Raw genomic sequence first — 20,000 nt, 5'->3', positions numbered from 1 at the left:
CCTAAACCCCAAAACTTGTCTCTGATTTTACAAGTTGAATCCCAGTTTATATATTCCTAGAGGAGCTTTATCTGGCTGTGGGAGATTCCTTTTTATAAACTTGGTTTCAAAAATGGGACACACTCTATAAAATGATTTGAGAGCAGGCGTATGACCAGCAGAGGACACAGTAACTTACTGTGCGATGGAAACATAATAGAGCTGCTGGTATCTGTTTCAGAAGGAAGGATTGTTCAGGAGTTGCTTGGAGAGCTCTTTGTCCTCGCACACAGCTAAAATGACTGCTGCAGCTGTTTGAAAATGTCCCGGGTGCAGCTGAAATCCATTATTGAACTGATGTTGGATCGACAACAAAGAGAGAGAGAGAGACAAGAACACAGGCCCGTCCTGTCATCACACGCTGTCCTGTGTTACAAGACGTCTCGGATGAATTAATCCTTAACTTACCGACGACGTTCACTAAAGAGATGTTTTCACACTCTGAGGTGGCAGATAACGTCTTTATTTACCGTTCGAGAGCAGAGTCACAAAAGGAACAAAAAGTACGGCAGTGTACAAAACAGATTAATCAGAAGCAAGTGGCTCTTAAGTTGCTTTGTCGAAGAATCAACGGTGCCCACAGATCTTTAAACCCAAAGACGGCGTGTTCCAAAAAGTTGGCGCTAAAACCTCAATCTGTCTCGATTCTGGGATTGTAGAAAGAATGCATCTGGAAGCAACTTTTCACACTCCTTACCTTTCATCAGCTGACTTCATTGGCGTGTAAAAACAGTAAGAGACAGTACACCGTCACAAATAACGTGAAGGTAAAACTACCGCTGACGAAGCTGCCAGGTGTGAAGATTTTTGAGGGAGATGTGCCCGATATTATGTACCTCTAAAAACCCTCCAATCACGTGGGACTCTGTTGTTTTTAAAACGGAAACGGGCGGCGTCTTGAATCCGTTCCAGATCAGAGTTTCTTCCCTCACATGTGATGGACAGGATGCTGCCGTCGCTCCTCTTCCCTCCTCACTTTCACTCAAACAGGGAGCTGCCTTACGTGTCGTTTGTTTCGCCCCCCCCCTTTTCCGAACACATCCTCTCCACAGGGTCTTTGAACATCTAAAATTACAACCGACAGATCCCTCGCTCGTTAGATCACAATATCAATCAGTGAAAACACAGGTTTCCCTTTCTGCTGCGACTCCTCTGATCTGCACACACTAACACAGGAAGGTCTCCCAGCATGCCTCGGCCTGCCCCTTCACAGCCCACAGCTAAAAGCATCTAACAGCCCTCTTTACTGCTCTGTGCACATATAGTAATCATGATGATATCAGAGGAGTGCTTGATCTCTCTCATTTACTTTGTTATTGATACAGTCAAGTGTGAAGTGGGGCCAGAGTGGGACAGCCAGAGGCCGAATACAACACACGCTGTCTCTAGTTGAAAGATAGGAAGCTTTGCCTCTTATCTACTGTACGGAAACTGATTGAAAGGAAAGGTGTGTGTGTGGGTGTGTGTGTGTGTGTGTGTGTGTGTGTGTGTGTGTGTGTGTTCAAAAGTGCCCTGACATCCTCCTGTCAAATCAAAGGGGAAGTGAGTGGAAAGAAATGCTCGGGGACAACTTCAAGTGCGTCTTCTTTTGCACGTGTTTGTTTCTCCTTTCTCGAGCCGTCTCACATTTGATTTGATTTTTTTTTTTCTCTCTTCTGTCTTTTCACTTGTTTATTTTTTTTTTTAGCAATCGTTCTTCATTTTGATCTTGATGTTATTGATCAAATATTTATTTTGTCATCGTGTGACTCTTTGAATCTTCAGCAATAACGATGGCCAACGTTTGCAGTCCTGTATTTTGCTTGCTGCTCTGTTAAGACATTTTTTAATATATAAAACACTCATCAAAATTGGACGTTGTTTTGATTATCAATATTGCAGAAGGAGACTTTTTATGAAAAGCATACAGTGGAGCAAAAAATGAGGATTAATGATACGATTGAGAGCGATTCTTCTTTTTTTAAAATTTTTTAAACAAATAAATCAATAAATGTAATTAAAGATACAATATGCAGACTTTTCACACTGACATTTCTAAATTGATCAAAAATGGACTAAATTATTATATTTTAGTTTTTGTTGGTTACTTTCGCTACAGTTATCAAAGCCAAACGAATCCTTCATGTTTTAGTTTTAAAGCCCTGCGTCTTTACTGGCAGCCATGACAGACACTGTTTAATGGTTGCCATGGAAACACCGGACGTTACGTATGAGCAGCTGTTATTAAAAAAAATAAAATAAACATCATGTAATTATATTCGGATACTTTACCTCGTCCTCAGGTCGGTTTCACCCGTTTGTTTTTACTCCGGTCGACTCAGTTTGTTTTTATCGGGGGAGGGGGGCGAAGTAGCAGAGAGAATCACTCCCATGATTCCCCGCCAGCCTCCGCTCATCTTTTGTTCTTGTTTTGATTGACATACTGTGTGTTTGTGAAGTAAAATTAATTTAAAAAAAGAAGAAATGACATGAGTCTGCCCGGCTTACTGTCGACAAAGTTGTAGTTTATGAAACAGATCAGCAGTGGACCGAACTCAGATGTATCAGTCGTACATCAGCTCGTCTTTTAAACTGCTTCACTCAGTCATTCTCAAAACTGACTATGAAATGATATCTAGCACACCTTCCCTTCTTGGGAACAAGAAGAGGAAATAAGACAAAAAAACCCAAACAGCTTAGCATCGAGCTGAGCTCTTCGTTTGCTAATTCACAGAGCTGTTTTTTCCCCCCCAAGGACTGGTGGCATTGATCACGCTGCAAACATGCAGCAGGGACAAAAAGGGATCAACATAAGCAGGCCCAGTGAATCATACACTGTTAGCATGAATAACAACTCTTTCTCTAGGCCTTGTAAACGCTCATGTGAATTGCTGTGGTCCTTGCAGATGCATTGTAAAACTTTCTTTCATGCCGTGCAGTTCATTTAGAGCCTGATGTGACCCGCGTATGGAGATTGACAAGTACCTCTGCTTTTTTTTTTTTTATCTATAATGAGTGGAGATGAAATGAGACGAGGTGATCAATAGGCAGATGAAAGCTTGGTTAAGGGAGGTCTCCTTCAGTAACAAACTGTGGAGTGATTAATCTCTACACCTCTTTTTGTTTTTGTCTCATTTGTTAATTTGTTGGAATAAAGCTTCATTTTTTTTATTAAACTCTGCGTCCTTCACTGTTACATGATGAGGTTTTCTCGTTCTCTTTCCTCTTCTTGTTCTATCCTTTAACTCCGGGAAGCTTTTAAAATCAGTTTTGGCACATTGTTGGAATCCCTCTTCAAAACACAACCTTGCTAGCGCGACGATCTGAAACTCACTGGTCATGGCAAGCATCTCAAATCTTAAAGCCGTCAGTTTTTATTTTTTTAATTTTTTTTCGGTTTTGCTTAAGGAACGCAATGCAGACAGGAGTGCAAGGACATCCTGGTAAACAGGCGAATGTTCTGATTCTTCTTGTAACAAGAAGGGATTTTGTATTTCAAATGAAGCGCTGCGGAGAGCTCCACGGGTTTCATTCTCCGCTTGCAACAAGTGTTTTTAGCCCCTTAGCCTGACACATGGTTTTGTTCACATTCCTCTTACGAGTATACGATTAGATTTGATCATCGGCACTCAAACGGCGAGCACATTAAAGCCTGAGCATTGTGGTCCCTGCCTCGTCCTCCGCCTCCCGCTGAAAAGAGTTCTGTCGTCTGAGCTATGCCAGGTTACATCGGCCGTATGATCAAATGGAACAGACCCTATTAGCCGCTGAGCGCCCACTTAGCCTAACATAGCTGACCCCTCTGTGTACTGCAGTCCTCAGCTAAAGTGTTGATGATGACGCTGTTAGCCTTTGCGTGGCGCTCACCCCCTGTCGGCACGCTGTTAGCTGTCCGCCGCTCACAGGAGCCCTAAGTGCCTGTGACAGTTCTAATGAATAGACATGGCCTCGCTTTGCAATGTGGGGGATTTCTTTTTTTTTTTTGTCCCCCCCCCCCCCAACTGCCGCCTCAGCTTTTAAAGCTTTATCAAGATGGTGTCAGCTCGCTGTTTTACCACACAGCTGGTCGCTGCAAACACACCCTCCTTCCTGCCGCCCGGACTTTTTACAGTACGGGAGCTGACAGGGTGAAGGCCGCACATTTTCTTGACATGTTTTTTTTTTTTTTTTTCCATCAATCTTGAGCTTATTTGTGTGAAGGTTCAGACACAAAGGCTCGCTGCAGACAAAAGGCTTCCTCTATACTGTTAAAGCACTTAGCAGTTATTAAGCTGGTCGGCTGGTTACTGAAAGAAATATTCAAGGCCGGGAGGAGGGGAACATCAGGAGGAAAAAATGCACCACAGTTCCATTCTGTGTCATTTGAAAGCTTGAAAAAAAAAAAAAAAAAAAAGAGACAGCGAGGAGCGGAAAGAAAAGGCTGCAATAAACAGAAATGAGCCAAACAATAACCTGTCTCTTAACATTGATAGATGTCTCATTAGGAGACATGAATCGGAGTTCACCTTGTCTCCCTGAGCCCTCGGCACAAAAGCAGTCAGGAGTGGACACATTTATCTGAAACCAAAGCTTTCTGGACTGCTGCCTGACGGACATTAAACCCAGTGAGAGAGTGCAATCAAGCTGCCTCCGTTTTGATGGCTGAATTATCATTATCTGTATTGTTGTGGCTCTCGGAGGACGAGCCGCTGTTACCGGGGGCCTGGCATGGGCTCGGTGCCCTCTTGCCAACTTAGTCAGCCATCTAATGTGCCTAGAGCAGCTCTGGCGCCTGGCAAACACTTAACATCCCTCTAATCCCCGCTTACACCGGAGCCCGTTTGAATTACTGTACAATTCACGTGTTTCACTTGCAAATGAGAGAGCGAGATTGCAGCCACGCCGTGCCGCTGCAGAGAGAGTTATAAAACCGACACCTGTGTGACTCATTTTATTTGATTTCACTCGACGCACGCTGCACGTAGCTTTCAGCAGCTCGTCTTCTCGCCGATGCAAAGAACCACAGGTGTCGTTGGAAAGATTTGAGAAGCGTTTCAAAAAGGCAAGCAGGCTTACAAACGTACATTTAGACCAATCAGAGACGGACAACATTTCAAGCTCAACATTTTTTTAAATGCATTTTTTCATCATTTTGCATTGAAGTTATTTTTCACTGTTTAAACCTCTGGAGCAAAAACTGGGGAAAAAAAGGCGACAAGATATGATCATTGTCATGTTGTGTGGGGGAAATAAAAAGCTCTCGTTTTATCGCCTTATTTAATTTGCTAATCCTTACCTCTGTCTCACGCTAACATAATCAGGCTCCTCAGGTTCCCAGTAACTGTGGTTTCAGTCTCAGAAACATGACGAACAAGCATTGTGAGGTGCTCTTTTGTAAATCCTCATTTAGTCGAACAGCTGTTCTGGGAACACTGCGGTGCGTCCGACCTGCAGAATTTAAACTGACCGACTACATTTTAAACTGAAGCTGAATCCCTTTTTTTTTTTTTTTTTTTAAAGAGGGCTCAGTCATGTGTTCATACAGGATCTGGGGCTTCATGGTGTTTTATCGGGCTGTGTTTTAAGAGAAGGAGAAGTGTATGATTTCTATACAGACTGGCATCGGTTTACCTGCTACATGCCTATATGTCCCTACTCAAACAAGCATGGATTAAAGAAGCAAATATACTCGGGCTTACTGGATGAAACGAGGCTTCATAAATTCAACGGGATGTTTTCTCTCTCGTATTTTTTTTTCATGATCTCCCAGCATGCAATGTGTTGACAGGCTGTCAGAAGTGACAGCTGCACTTTTCTCTGAGGTGGCATTCAGACATTCAAGACATTTGAATCTTCAGCAATAACTACGAATATGATATAAGGTAGTATGTATGTAGTATGACATGATACAATACACAAATCTTTGGACAACACCAAAAGACAAATCGCTTCCTTCAATTTTTACTTTGTGAGAACGTTTTTTTTTCTACTAAAAAGTAACGTAAGCAAAAATAAACGGAATAAGCGGAACTCACAAAAGCAAATTTGTTTCTTCTTCTTCTTCTTCTTCTTCTTCTTCTTCTTCTTCTTCTTCTTCTTGGCTTAAATAGTGATTCCCAAAAACCCAAACCAATGATACTGTTTAAGATTTGTGACCACCACTGACTGTCCCTCCCATCATATGGAAACGGGAAAACATCACAGCTCCCAATCTGGCACCAGTGACCACATGGTGTGACGGTGCATCTCTGGGACCCATCAGACCCTCAGCTCTCTTTTCACAAGTCATCACAGCTGTCTAAAATTGATTCATTTTTGCGGAAACTTGAACTCATAATTAGGTGCAAAACACTGAGCTGTTTTCCCTTTTTGTCTGCGCCGTGTCCTGTTTCATCTGGAAAACATGTCGGATGATAAAGAAATGCTTTACTACAGGCCAAGTAAACATGTTTTCTAGATTAGTTTCTTATAATGAGAAATGGGGGTTTCTAGAGAGGGGGAAAAAGAAATGTGAATCACAATGGTGAAGCTCTCTTTATCGCCAGGAAATCCTCCGTCCAAACTTAAACATCTTACTGTGCCAGAACTGTCCTGAAGAAGCAGGTTAGATTTTTTGGTTTTGTCATTCTGACTCTCGTGAATTTGTAAAGTTCTGATGGAAAAACAAGTTTTAAAACCTTTGAGCTTCCTTTTTTTTTTTTTTAACCTCCTTTTAGTCTTTAATGTAAAACACATTTTAAAGTGAATTACATGCTAAATCAAAATCAATATACAGCACACATAAAAAGAATATTGCTCTTAATTGACTGCATCCTGCACACCGACACTGTCTTGTGACCTCGCTCAGCATGCAGCACTTTTATGAGCCGTGTCCTTGCAGCCTGTGTGTTTAAGCTCGTGCTGTCCAGTGCTGGAGGAGTCTGCACTGTGTCTTCTTGAGCGGAGGCCAGGCCAGATCTGGGCACCTAATCACCCATATAATGTCTTATCCAGCTGGAGGAGGAGGTCAGAGTGAGGCCAAGCCCTCCTCCGAACACTGCTCCTCTCTGACAATAGAGACACTCTGACAGGCCTCGCACCGCTCGACGTCTGTTTCATCGTCTCTGCTGGCCCCGCCAATCAAAATGTGCGGAGCCTCATCTGGAGGGGGTCTAATGAGTGGGTGGGGTAGGAACCATGTGTATAAGTATGCATCCTCATGGTGCGAGTTTGAGGCTGATCATTGTGCTTCAAAACTTCAGCAAAGCAAAAGCAAACATGCACAGAGACATTCATTTTGTAACCAGGGAGCTAATGACGCAGTTAGCATATTAGCTTGTTAGCAGCTGAAGCTTGTCAGTAAAGCAGTTTGGAGGTGAAGGTGGCTAAAGCTGCACATGAAGCTTTGGTGCCCTTTGAGCTAACGTGAGCCGTCTGTGTGTGTGTGTGTGTGTGTGTGTGTGTGTGTGTGTGTGTGTGTGAGAGAGAGAGAGAGAGAGAGAGAGAGAGAGAGAGAGAGAGACAGAGGAGGCTTATGTATTCATACACCCAGGTGGAAGTAGTTGTGATGACAGCTTAACAGGCGAGTTGGGTCGGGCCCGAGAGTTAAGCTCATTGGCTAATTAACAAGCTCTTGGCTCTGGCACTATGTTTGCCTTCCTCTATGGGATTGGCAGCTTGAGCTGTGATTGTGTGCAGGTAGAGGCTTTGTTTGTGTGTGTGTGTGTGTGTGTGTGTGTGTGTGTGTGTGTACGTGTGTGTAGGTTAGTGTTTGGGACACTGCTGCATAAAACACTGCTCTAAGCACCTGTATTTGGGGCAACAGGTCAGCACTGTGTGTTTGATCCAAACAAACTTCATACTTACACGTTGATCTTTTAATCTCCTTTCTCATATCCGAGTGTTCGGTGGTCGAGAGCTCGGCTCTGCCAACAGGCCGACTCCCTCCGGACTTTTTTGTGGTTGGTTTCAATCTCTTCCTGTGTAATTGATAGGGATCTCTTTACTAATGATCAGCCGCAGCCAGCGGGTCTCTTCAGCAGATAGAGCTTGCCCCGGTAGCCCTCTCCTCTCCCGCTCCTTTGGCTGCAGGCCAGCCAGCATATGGTGCGAGCGCATGCACTGTGGTTTTTGCCGGAACAGTCGTTGAACGTCGTCCAAAAGAATCAGATTAAATAGTGATTTTATCAAGCCCTCCTGCTTTTCCTGGGATTTCAGTGAGACGCCAAATTGTTCACCTGATAATTTAACATCTGGCGAAAAAGCAACCTGATTTAAGTGTAATTAAAAGAGAGGAAGAAAAAAAAAAACAGGCGAGGCAGATCATGTTGGAAACCAGCTGTGAGTGTTTGACACGGCTCTTCAAAGATGTGATCTGTAATCTGCTTCACTGACAACTGTCACACACACACACACACACACTCTCTCACACACACACACAAACTGCATCTTTGATTCATCGTAATGTGTCTGAAATCAGTTATCTAGTTTCACTTGTTTGCAGTCAAAGTGGTTAAAAAAAGTGATGAGATTTGGGTCAGGATTTCTCATGAAGGCGTGAAAGGGGTTTGGTGGGTCCAGAGGCGAGACCACTTGAGAACCCCTGTACTGGACTGTGTACATGCCTCCTCTATATACACAACTCAGAAGAGGACGAGAGGCACTGGTGTGTGTGTGTGTGTGTGTGTGAGGGATGCTCTGGGGTTGGTGGGAGGATATTGGATCTTGTGGTAGCAATGGGTTCAGATTGGGGACTTTACCTGCAGAACTGCTCGAACGTTGATGACAGCGTCTCTTCCCCCAGACTCTGAAGTTCAGACTCCCATGTTGGACCCACTTTGCTTCTCTCCTCACCAGTCAGATCTAGAGTAGTTTTCTCTTCAGCCCAGAACCCCCCCCCCCACCCGCTCATATTTGGCTCCCTGACCCCCCCCCCCCCCCCCCCCCCCCCCCCTCCTCATCATCTCTCATTGTGACCTAAAGCGTAAGGTCCACCCACATCATCTCCCCTGAGGGCCCGACCCAAAACAACGGCCCTATTGTGTCTGAACCACACATCGTGCTCTGTGTGTGTGTGTGTGTGTGTGTGTGTGTGTGTGCTAAGCCGGGTTTGGTTTCATATATCATGCCTAAAGTGGAACCAGAAGCTCGGGTCTTGAACTGGTGTTTTGGAAGCGTGTGTTTTACAAAGAAGACATTTTGCACCCTGACTTTTAAATATATTAAGTTGCCGTACGAGTTTTTAATTTTCTTTGACTTTAATAAAAAAAAAAAAAAAACTTCATGCAGCATTTTGAAAGCGGATACATTTCCAAGTGCGTCCAAATTGATTAATTCAGCTTTTTTTTTTCCATTATCACAAGAATTAAAACGTTTCTCTGACGTCTGTCCAATCTCAAAACAGCAACTCACAAAATGGATTTTCTTTGTGTAAAAAAAAAAAAAAAAAACACTTAAAACTTTTAAGAGACGAAGGTAATTTCTTTTCATGAAACGACCATTTACGTTCACTTTAATGCACAAAAGAGAAAAAAATGAAACCCTGAAAAATTTCAAGCGGAGACAAAAGGACATAAATGTCATTAAACATTGAATAGATGTTTTACTTTACATTTTTAAATTAATTAAATTCAAAGTGACCTTGCTCGAGTGCGTGCTTATACGCCCAGGCTTATGAACGCCGCTGATTCGTCTCCACCGCTCACACAAAGATCTGAAAAATGTTCGAGCTGTCCTTCCTTCTTAAAATGAGCGACACTTTCCGATGAAATCAGCCAGTAAGAACAGACGTGTTGTTTTATTGATTTTCACTTGTAATTCTGCCGCTCCGAGAGTCATTTTAAAGACAGATTATTAGAAGACATTAGATCTACACGATTCAACACTCCTCCTGCTGACTTACAGGACTTTAAACTACGGGGAGAAGTTTGTGAATATTTTTAGCTCGGGATAATTAATCCCAGATCTTTCCAGAAAAATTAGGAATTCATGTAAGTGGAAGGGGATCGCACATCTGTTTTATCAAAATAATTGTATAACGTCATAACATGTTGGTAGGTACGGAAGCCCTAAGAGGACAAAAATCCATACATTTAATTTCTTTCTTTTTTTTGGTTTATTTTTGAGCTTTTGATGACTTTATGAATGACAGGAGCAGCAGGTCAGATTTGAACCCGGGCTGTCTGCTAAGCTTCTGAAGAATGGGGGCGTGTCAGTAAACCAGTGGCCACCAGTTTGGCTCTTTTTTTTTTCTTCCGTAGACGTAACTGGTACATTTAGTTTGTTTTCTCAAGATCTCAACTTATTTATCTTTTTTTCTTAACTTTGCAAACCAACACTGGTTGTTGTTGTTGTGAGTTAATTTCTGTATCTTTCTAGTGATCTTGTAACATTTTTTTAAATAAGCAATAATCCGCTTCAAGTGTCTCCTGAAGGAATTCTTGCTGGTTTTCTTCTGGAAACGTTTTTTTTTTTCTTTCTTTTTTTCAGACAGTAAGTGGTCACTTTATAAAGTGTTTGGTTTTTGAACATTTTTCATGTGCTTTCTTTTCTGGCAGTTCATAAACCATCCAATAAATCTTGTATTCCTACACACACACACACACACACACACACACACACACACAAAACATTTTATAATCTGAGGATTGATTAAGTTAAACAAAAATGTTACCCTTCATTTTTTTGTGACCCGTTACTCCAATTACTTTTAGCTGAAAAAAAAAAAAACACTCTTCACTCACAGGAATATTTGTTTGCATTTATTGTTGTGATTATTTTGATTGTAGCATCAAAATGTGATCATCCAGTCTTACTATCACAGATCAATCAGAACTGAGTCAGTTTAACTCGAAGTAACATGAAGTACAAGGCTACACGCTAGGCTAACGTGGAGCCTACAGGTGGCCTGGAATAGGCCAGGAATATCAGAATGTGTGTGTGTGTGAGAATAAGTGATGACCCCCCCCTCCCCCCCCCACAGAGGTCCGGCTGCTTTCTCAGGCCCATGTTCTGTGACAAGAGAGTCGAGGTGTCATCTGACAGATGAAAATAGTGTGTGTGAAACGGACACCGTGCTAACACGCAGCCAGGCTAACCATTCTGTAGTTTAATGGTTTTACAACACTGAGTGAGCACTGATAGGCCGTTCAGAGTGTGTGTGTGTGTGTGTGTGTGTGTTCTGTAAACTCTCTGCGCAGTGTACCGACGAGCTTTAATCAGTGTGTGTGGTGTGCATGTATGTTCAAGTGCTTCAGATCAGTGTGTGTGTGTGTGTGTGTGTGTGTGTATCTCTTTCCTCCTCCTGGCTGCCCTGTCTCCTCATGTTTGGACATATGTTGAGTTTTATTTCACTGAGACATCAATCCTGCTGGCCAGCTGTTAGGACAGCTGCTCTCTCTATGCCTCTCTCGCTCTATTTCACTCTCTCTCTCTTTCTGTAACTTTCTGCTTATCTGTCGTCTTCTTCTCTCTCAAATTATTTTGCCTTTGTGCGATCTTCAATCTTTCCATTTCCTGTGTTTCTGTTAGTTTCTGCTCTCCTTCATCATCTTTTGCTTTCCCCTCTTTCTCTCCACACCCCCCCCCCCTCCTCCTCCTCCCCCCTCCTCCCCTCTCTGCTGCTGTGGGGTCTGCAGCTGAAGTCGCAGCACTGACATAAATTTGGAAGTGCAAAGTGTAGCTGTCAGCTTCCATTTACACACGTTCAGTAGCAAAGTTGGGGCACGAAGCGATCTCTTCAGCCCTCGACGTGTTACACAAACATCAGGCGCCCACTTTAACACTGGCCTTTGTTATTTCTAACATTAACTAATTTTTCAGATTAATGTTTCTCTCTCTTTACCTTGGCGTTCGACTGCAGCTTTGGCACTGGACGTGTGTGTGTGTGTGTGTGTGTGTGTGTGATAGAGTGAGAGAGACGTCGTGTTTCCACCGAACTGTCGAGTGAATTATAGGGCTACTTTTGAAATGTCATCAAATATAAAACGTGAATTAAGTAGCCTACTTTAAAGCAAACAAGCGGGCTTCCTGAATGTGGAACCACGGCGTGTCAGAACACAAATGGAAAATCTCTCTCTTGTTGTTCTTTTTGTGTATTTACGGTCAAACGTTACACTTTCTCCTGAAGTCCAGCACAGAATCATATATCTGACAAACGACCACGAGACCACAACGAAGGCTGAACCGGTCTCCACGTCGAAGACACAACACGTATGATGTTTCTACGACGGTGGGATGAGAGTTTCCTGACACTTTCACAAAGTTTCAACATGTGAAGTCTTTGCTGATTAAGAAATGTAACCAGGACAAGAACGTTTTTTTCCACTGTGAGAACGTTGAATCCGTGGAAACACAGGAATGTGAGCGGGGAGGAAGTGTTTGGTCTAAGCAGGGTTCGGACAATCCTGTGCATTCGTTGTAAAGACAACGCAAGAAATGAGAGATACAATGACACATCTGAACCCCCCCCGTTTTTTTTTGTTTTTTTTTAATATATTTTCGGACTTTTATGCCTTTACTTGGATAGAGTGAGAGAAAATAGATAGCATTAGAAAGGGGGGGACAGACATGCGGGAAATGGGCCGCAGGCCGGAATCGAACCCACAAAAACCCACAAAAAATAAATTCAATGAAAAAAACTTTATTAGTCCCTGGGGGGCACACAGATCAGTAAATGAACGACAGTGAAGCTATACTAAAATATAATCAAATATAAAGTGTCGACAAATGAATAAAGTACAAAGCTAAAACTCAAGATAACAAAGTTAAACGGAAAATAAATGTTGCTGTTTGCGTTCACACATGCAGCTCAACCCCGAAAAAAAACTTCAGCAGTGTTTCAGCAGTTTTGAGCAAATGTGTGCAAGGCTTAAGAAAACGTTTGAATACACTCCGTCTTTGTTCAAAATAATAAATAAGTTTTATTAAACACGTGGAAACACGGCGCGTAAAAGACAGACAGAATGAAAAGGAGAGCGTCAGTGCGAGAGGAAGCCCGCGGCACGCTGTGTTGATGTTGGCACAGAGTGTTTGGAAGGGTTGATGCTTGCCTGCCACACACACACACACACACACACACACCCACACACACACACACACACACCCACCCACACACACACACACACACACACAGTGGGACTGAGTTGCCTGTGGCTCGTGTAAAACACCAGAAACAGTGTCTGTTGGCAGGTTGGCGTGAAGAAAGTGATAAAAGTGTGTTTACCCTAAACACTCACCGGCTCACTGCTGCCTCCACGCTGATTTATTACAAATCTGTTTTCTTCGTCCGTATCTGATCTCCTCACTGTCTTTCTGTGTATCAGTCACTTTGTGCTGCTCGCTCTATCTCTGCCTCTCGCTCAGTGAGAGTGAGAAGTACGTTTTTTAGGACGGGGATATTTTGCTGCTAACTCCTTGTAGACGGCTAACAGCTGGAATCTATTTGATTTAAGGACCCAGGATTGAGGACTAAGTCTCCGTACATGGGGAGCCCGAGTGTATACAAGTTACTTGCGAAAACCTAAACTTTATTTTTCTTGGCGCTGCATTGAACATTTTTATGGTGACATTTCATCTACCTTACTCTAGTAGTCATTTTAAACGGGAGCCACAGGTCGTACGTACGTGGAGCATGACAGTGCACACGCTAGGCTAGCAGCGACTAGCTTAGAGTGGAGCACGACAGCCTAGCGTGTATGCATCTGACTTTGAACACATCATGATCAAACCTCATGATCGAACCTAGCTAGTTAAGTAAGCCATCCAGCTTTGATCCTCGAAATTTCATCTCACATTTCTGCATTAAATGGATCTTTGTTTGTTTGTGTGTGCAGTAGACGTAGCTAGCAGAGTTTTTGCATTGGGGTTTCATTTGATGCCCAATTCTGACGCGCTTGTTGGCTGGCGATTCCACTTTGTTCAAAAACTGGACAGTCGATGTCTTTTAGTTCACCACTGCTTTGATCCAAAAGACCCAAGTTGACTCGAGATATAACGTAACGTCACAGGACCTGGATCCATGAGCTAAAAGTTGATTGATTTTGGGGGTTTTTGAAAACGTAGGAAGGTGGATTTAATCCTCATCTCAAGGCACTGCAGGCGTAAAGAAGCTTTAAGCTAACTCTGGAACAGTCAGCAAAACAGCAACATTGATGTTTGATAGGGAACAAGCATTCAAAAATAGTCTGTAGTGTAACAACATCTGATCTGGGTTCATAAGAACTTTAATGAATAGAATAAAGAAGCGTCTATTCATTATCTAGCAATACATCAGTGCACACATTGAACTTTTCCAAATACTTTTCTCATGTTCTCTTTTCTTTTTTCATCTCCTCTTTCCGCTTTAGTTTTAATGTTCTTATTTCCGTTCTTCTTTACACATCTGACGTCTCCCTCATTCGTCCACTCAGGCTCATTACTGAGTCTGTGCATACCGAAGATGAAACAAGCATTCATCATCTCGTCTGTCCCTCTTCCCTTCTTTCCCGTGTTGCTGCTTTGTATGTCTTTCTTTCTTTCTTTCTTTCTTTCTTTCTTTCTCTCTCTCTCTCTCTCTATCTCTCTCTCTCTCTCTCTCTCCCTCTCTCCCTGCTCACCCCGTTCCTCTCCCTCCCCTTCTTCACCACCGCGACGTCTCCCGCACTTCTCGTCCACTTGATGAAGGAGTCGGTGTTCGGACGGCGAGGAATTTTTATCCACCATCCAATCTAAACAGCACTTGATCCCCGACTCGGTCGCAGGGACAGACAGAGAGCCATCTAGGGTAAAACATCTCCCTCTCATCCTCTGCTCTTCTTCTCCTCCTTTCTACTCACACCTTACCTCAACCTCCCCCCCCAACACTGTCTCCTCGTCTCATCTGTTTATCCGTGAGGGGGGTATAAATTGTGCTCAGAGTACACAAACGGGCGACGTACGCAGATGCATCGAGGAGTTACAGGTTGTATTTTCCTCCTTAAGTGCTCCCATAAATTGCGCTTCCTAATTTTGTTTTATACGTGGCGTGCTGAGCAAGCGCACACATCGCTCTCTTTAGGTCCTGTGATGAGGGGGGAGCCTCTCATCTCGACCCCCCATCCTCCACCTCCCACCCCCTTTTTACTGGCTGTAAATATCATTCATTGAACCAAATATACACAAGCACATTTCAAGAGGAGCCACTAGTCCAATAAATCTATGAGATATTGGTTGGGTTCATTTGTCCTGAGGGGGGAGGGGGGGGGATCATATCCATTATCTGACTTTTTTGTATCTGGCTGGAATTTCCTGTTTTTCCTTTTTTTGTCTTATTACCAAATATGGAAAATCTCCATCATGCATCATCATTGTTTCGTTTTCTTATTCTCTGCACCCCCCCCTTCTTGTTTACATTGATCCCATGTGATGTGGACGGCTGCATTAGCTTATTTACAACAATCATAATCCGCCTGTTAACATGCAGGGCTTTAATGCACTCAATGAGGACGGCATGTCTTGACCACACAATGGCCTCGTATGCACAAACTAAACATTAAGCCATTCACAATAGGCCATGTGCTCTTATAAATGCCTGTAGCGCCTTTTGTCAGGATAAAGACTCCACAAATGAGCTATTGTCCGACCTAACCATTCTAAATCAGGCGAGCCCTCAGAGGCATGTTTTCCACAGCACCCAAGAATGTCTCGGGTTTTTTTTTTTCCCCTTCGTCCTTGGTGACTGTGGCATCGGCATTGGGGCCCTGCGTGACCGTGACACCATCTGTGGCACATCCGCTTCCACCAAAACAAGAATATACACAAATTGAGGCTGTTGATGCAGCAGTCTCACGTGTGCAAATTGTACAGTGTTATTTTTGATGTTCAAATGTACTGGGAGGAGTTTTTGACTGGTTACGAATCATCTTCAAATGAAAAATGATGACATTTTACGACCAACAAAAGGAAGCCAGGCCACCAGAGAGAAGATGGTTCAGGCTGGATTTTTTTTCACAAATTGAGTCATACAGGTTAGATCGTTTTCAGGAAGGAAGGGGAGATTTTGGTTTGGGACGGAATTTGGTTTTCTGCGTTTTGGCGCCCACCAAAGGTCTCTTAGTGCAACTGCACTGTCGTGAAAAAAAAAAAAAAAAAGGTATATATTGACACAGCCAGCTCTGTGTCGGACTTGCAGCCTTACAGTTCATGAAGCTATAATCAATGTGAAAACACAATATGTCCAATATTTACGCCACTTCTTGCTTGGCGACTCTCTCTTGGTCTCTTCCTAGCTCCATCAGTCACAGTCCTCGTCCGTCTCGTAGCCTCAGCCATTGCATGTGTGAACTAGTGGTGTAAAACTGTTCACACTTACAAATTACAAATTGCTAAAAGCAGCCTGTGGAAGTGTTTTAGACACAGTTTTCCCTTTTGAATGTTTTTTTTTCTGTTTGATTGACTTTTTAAACTTTTGGTTTTAAGATGGAAAAGTTACATATTTGTAGCTTTAAAGCTCCTGTGAGGAACCTTTTGGTTTGTGTGGATTTTGGCGCCCCCTGTGGTAAAAATGGTCTTTTGTATTCTTGCTGATCATATTGACTAACATGAGTGAGTCATTTCTTTTAACACTCACTCAGGAAGCGTTTGCCTTAAATGAGGTTAAAAAATATCATTTCAACAATCGCCCATGTCTGACACCTACCCTGCGGCAGCGATGTTGGGCTTTAAAAATGACATTTTAGAAACTGTATACCTTCATGATGATTATCTTGAATTCTTAAATTGGCCATATAGAGGCATTACTATAAATAAAGTCTAATTTATTACCAGTAAAAAAAACTCCTCACAGGAGCTTTAAAGAGGAGAAATAAACTGCGGATGATGAATAACATTTCATTTCTCAGTCTTGTTTAATTTGATGTCATCTGTTGTTAGTAGAACCTGAAAGAACGACTTCAATACAGCAAATCCCACTCCATTTAAATTCATAGAAAAGGTCTGCAGCAGGTAAAAGAGCAACTCAAGCACAAAGTTACAGCTCATCTAAACAAACCATGAGCTCAAAAGATTCACTGTTTCAGATTGTTTGAAGAAAAAAAAAAAGGTTTTAAGGAGACATTCACATTTCAGTGTTGTCTGAGCACGCAGTGTTTCTCTTAGGATTAGCATTCACTTTAATTTCTCAGAGAAATGTGGCAACTCAAGTAATGATGAAAACCTCCAGACTTTATAGAGAAGCCATGAGACAACAGGAGTACTGTGTACTTCAGTAATCTTACTTCTGATCCTGAACATAATCAGAACGGGAACTGATGTCCCAGATCTGAAGTATTTGAGCTCTTTGAAAGTTGAAGTGAGCTCGACGGATGATTGTTACAAGAACATTAGAAGTCAGATCTAATGAATATAAACAGCTGGGATTAAAATCTCTTTTTCTTTCTGTGGAGTTATTATAAGGAGAGCAGAACAGCTCCTGTTCTACCTCGCTCTTTCTCCCTGTTTTATTGATCGTTTTTATTCTTGCTTTTACTTGACTTGATTGATGGTATAGTTTTTATTCTATCTTGTTTTTATTCATCTTATTTTCACTATGTGTTGCTACCTTGTATCGAGCCCTGTCGTCACTTTGTCCTGTGCTGTCATTTGTGTGTAAAAGGAAGCCGACTCACTGCTAAACCAAATCGACCTCCGGGTACCAATGAAGGATTAGCTTACCTTAAACATTAGCACATATTCACCTGTTGCTGGTTCTGATACGACTAGACATTTAACTATAATCATGCAGCATATTTAATTCAAAGAGATTCTTTCTGTCCTAAAATTAAAGAATCATTTAAAGTAAGTCCAGGCACACGTACTCAAACATTGTTCTTGCACGTTTGCCGATATATGTCAGTGTGTTTGTGTGTGTCGGCTATCAGTCTGCTGAAGAATTTAAGAAGTTCACAGCAGGACTCCGAATGAACAAATGAGACCTTATGAATCTTATGAGAGCATGTGTCGCTGATGTCTATTATCCTGGGGCTATATGAGACTCATTGTGAGAAAGAGGACGGCCGCGAGTAAGAACAATGGCCACATTCTCATCTGGTCAGCTGGGGAGCTACTGCAGCTTCATTTGAAGGAAGCAGGACAAAGTCTCTTCTTCTCATTTAGATCAATCCAGCTCGTCAGAGGGAGGGCCCCCTCTCTTTGTGCTCTTTATTGCCTGAGGTCTTGATTTATCTGTGTGTGTTCGTCTGCTAAAAGCATCAAAGTGAAGGTGGATGTCCTCGCTCTCTTTTTTTTTTGTAGAACCAACCTGCATGGAGAGGCTCCTTTCAAAGGAGTGGAAGGAACGCGTCGACCGCCTGAACGCCAACGAACTGCTCGGAGAGGTGAAAGGTAAGAGTGGTCTGCGTGAAGGGCCAGAATCCACTCCATGTGGATGACAAGTTCATTCACAACCAGCCAGACTGTCAGCTGCTCTATATGTGTCTTTCTGTGAAGATGTAACTAATGGCTAAATGATGCACGTTGTTTCGAGGCTGAGAGGGAAGTGTGTGAGAGAAAAAGGACGAGAGTAGGAAGAAATACAGAGGGAGGTATAGAGGGAGAGAAGGAAGACAAAAGATGAAGATAAAAAAAAGAGAGGACATGATGTATGAAGACAGACTGGAACAAGGTGAGGAGAGAAATAAAATAGGGAGAGAGAGAGAGAAATAAAGAGACGAAAGAAATGACAAAGACAGAAAAAAAGAGAGGGGCGAAGGGACAAGTGAAACATGAGGTAAGAAAAAAAAGGGATAGAAAATATCTGAGGAAGAGAAAAAGACGTTGAGGAAGAAAACAACTAAAACAGACTGAAAGGTAGATTAAAAGAAAGAAAGAGAAAACATGAGGGAAGACTGAAAATGGACATAAAAGCAAAGAGATAAAGACATAGATGAGACGAGAAGAAGGTGAGATGATGACGAAGAAAGAGGGAAGAGAAGAAGGAAACCAAGAGAGACAGAAAATGTGCGAGAACGGAGACTTCCTCCTCCTCAAACTTTCTCATGGTTACCTGAGGACACAACCCAAAGAAATGACAGCTGCTTAAAATAAGGAAACTTTATGTGCGACACATAAAGGCGACACACGGTCAGATACGCTGTAATTCTCCTGCATGTATTTACTCCCAGCATGTTTCTGCATATGAAAGCGGAGGAGGAAAACGGTGTGCAGACCTACCTGTCACCTCAGACAGAGCAGAGGGGGCCGGTTTACACAGTATAATTGTAACTTTGATGAAAGGGTGTGTGCGTGAAGGGAGCGGCTGCACATGCTCCAATTGTATTTATGAGGCTATAAATCGCACCGAGGCAAACATCTCCTGGATGTGTCTGCACAGTGTTTGGGTCCTGGATGGATCTTAATGTCAAACTGTTATTGTACAGCAGCAAAGAGGCCCGTCATCTTTTGAAAGAAAGAAAGGAAGTGGGCTAAAATAATATGAATAGAAAGTTGCAGAGCTGCAGTCTCCTCGTGTTTGAATGTACCTTTAAAAGTTGGACTAAAATGCTCTGTAGATAAAAAAGTTTAGATGGGTGTTTTTCTTTTTTCTGCTGCACTGAGATCAGCTCCACGCTGCAGCTTTTATTATTTATTATGTGTTTGTGTGTGCAGACAGTGTGTGTCTGTGTGTGTGTGTGTGTGTGCAGACAATGTGTGTGTGCAGACTGTGTGTGTGTGTGTGTGTGTTTGTGTGTGCAGACTGTGTGTGCAGACAGTGTGTGTGTGCAGACAGTGTGTGTGTGTGTGTGTTTGTGTGTGCCGACAGTGTGTGTGTGCAGACAGTGTGTGTGTGTGTGTTTGTGTGTGCAGACAGTGTGTGTGCAGACAGTGTGTGTGTGTGTGTTTGTGTGTGCCGACAGTGTGTGTGTGCAGACAGTGTGTGTGTGTGTGTGTGTGTGTGTGTGTGCAGACAGTGTGTGTGCAGACAGTGTGTGTGTGTGTGTGTTTGTGTGTGCAGACAGTGTGTGTGTGTGTGTGTGCCGACAGTTTTTTGTACAGACTGTGTATGTGTGTGCATGTATGATTGCACACAGTGT

At 42.8% G+C, this 20,000-nt stretch overlaps 1 protein-coding gene across 3 annotated transcripts in view; it reads left to right on the top strand.

Moving 5' to 3' along the window:
* LOC306825013 (transcription factor SOX-6-like) overlaps positions 1-20,000 on the top strand; it is a 116,819-nt gene that overhangs the window by 44,478 nt on the left and 52,341 nt on the right. For all 3 annotated transcript variants that reach the window (XM_079345488.1, XM_079345486.1, XM_079345487.1), the window contains exon 5: positions 18,223-18,312. In XM_079345488.1, coding sequence (XP_079201614.1) covers positions 18,223-18,312 — 90 coding nt within the window. The remainder of the gene's footprint in view (positions 1-18,222; positions 18,313-20,000) is intronic.

The sequence above is a fragment of the Symphodus melops genome (genome assembly GCF_947650265.1).
Source record: "Symphodus melops genome assembly, chromosome: 6".
NCBI lineage: Eukaryota > Metazoa > Chordata > Actinopteri > Labriformes > Labridae > Symphodus > Symphodus melops.
Note: the sequence above shows the minus strand (reverse complement) of the source record. Positions and strands in the feature narration are given on the sequence as shown.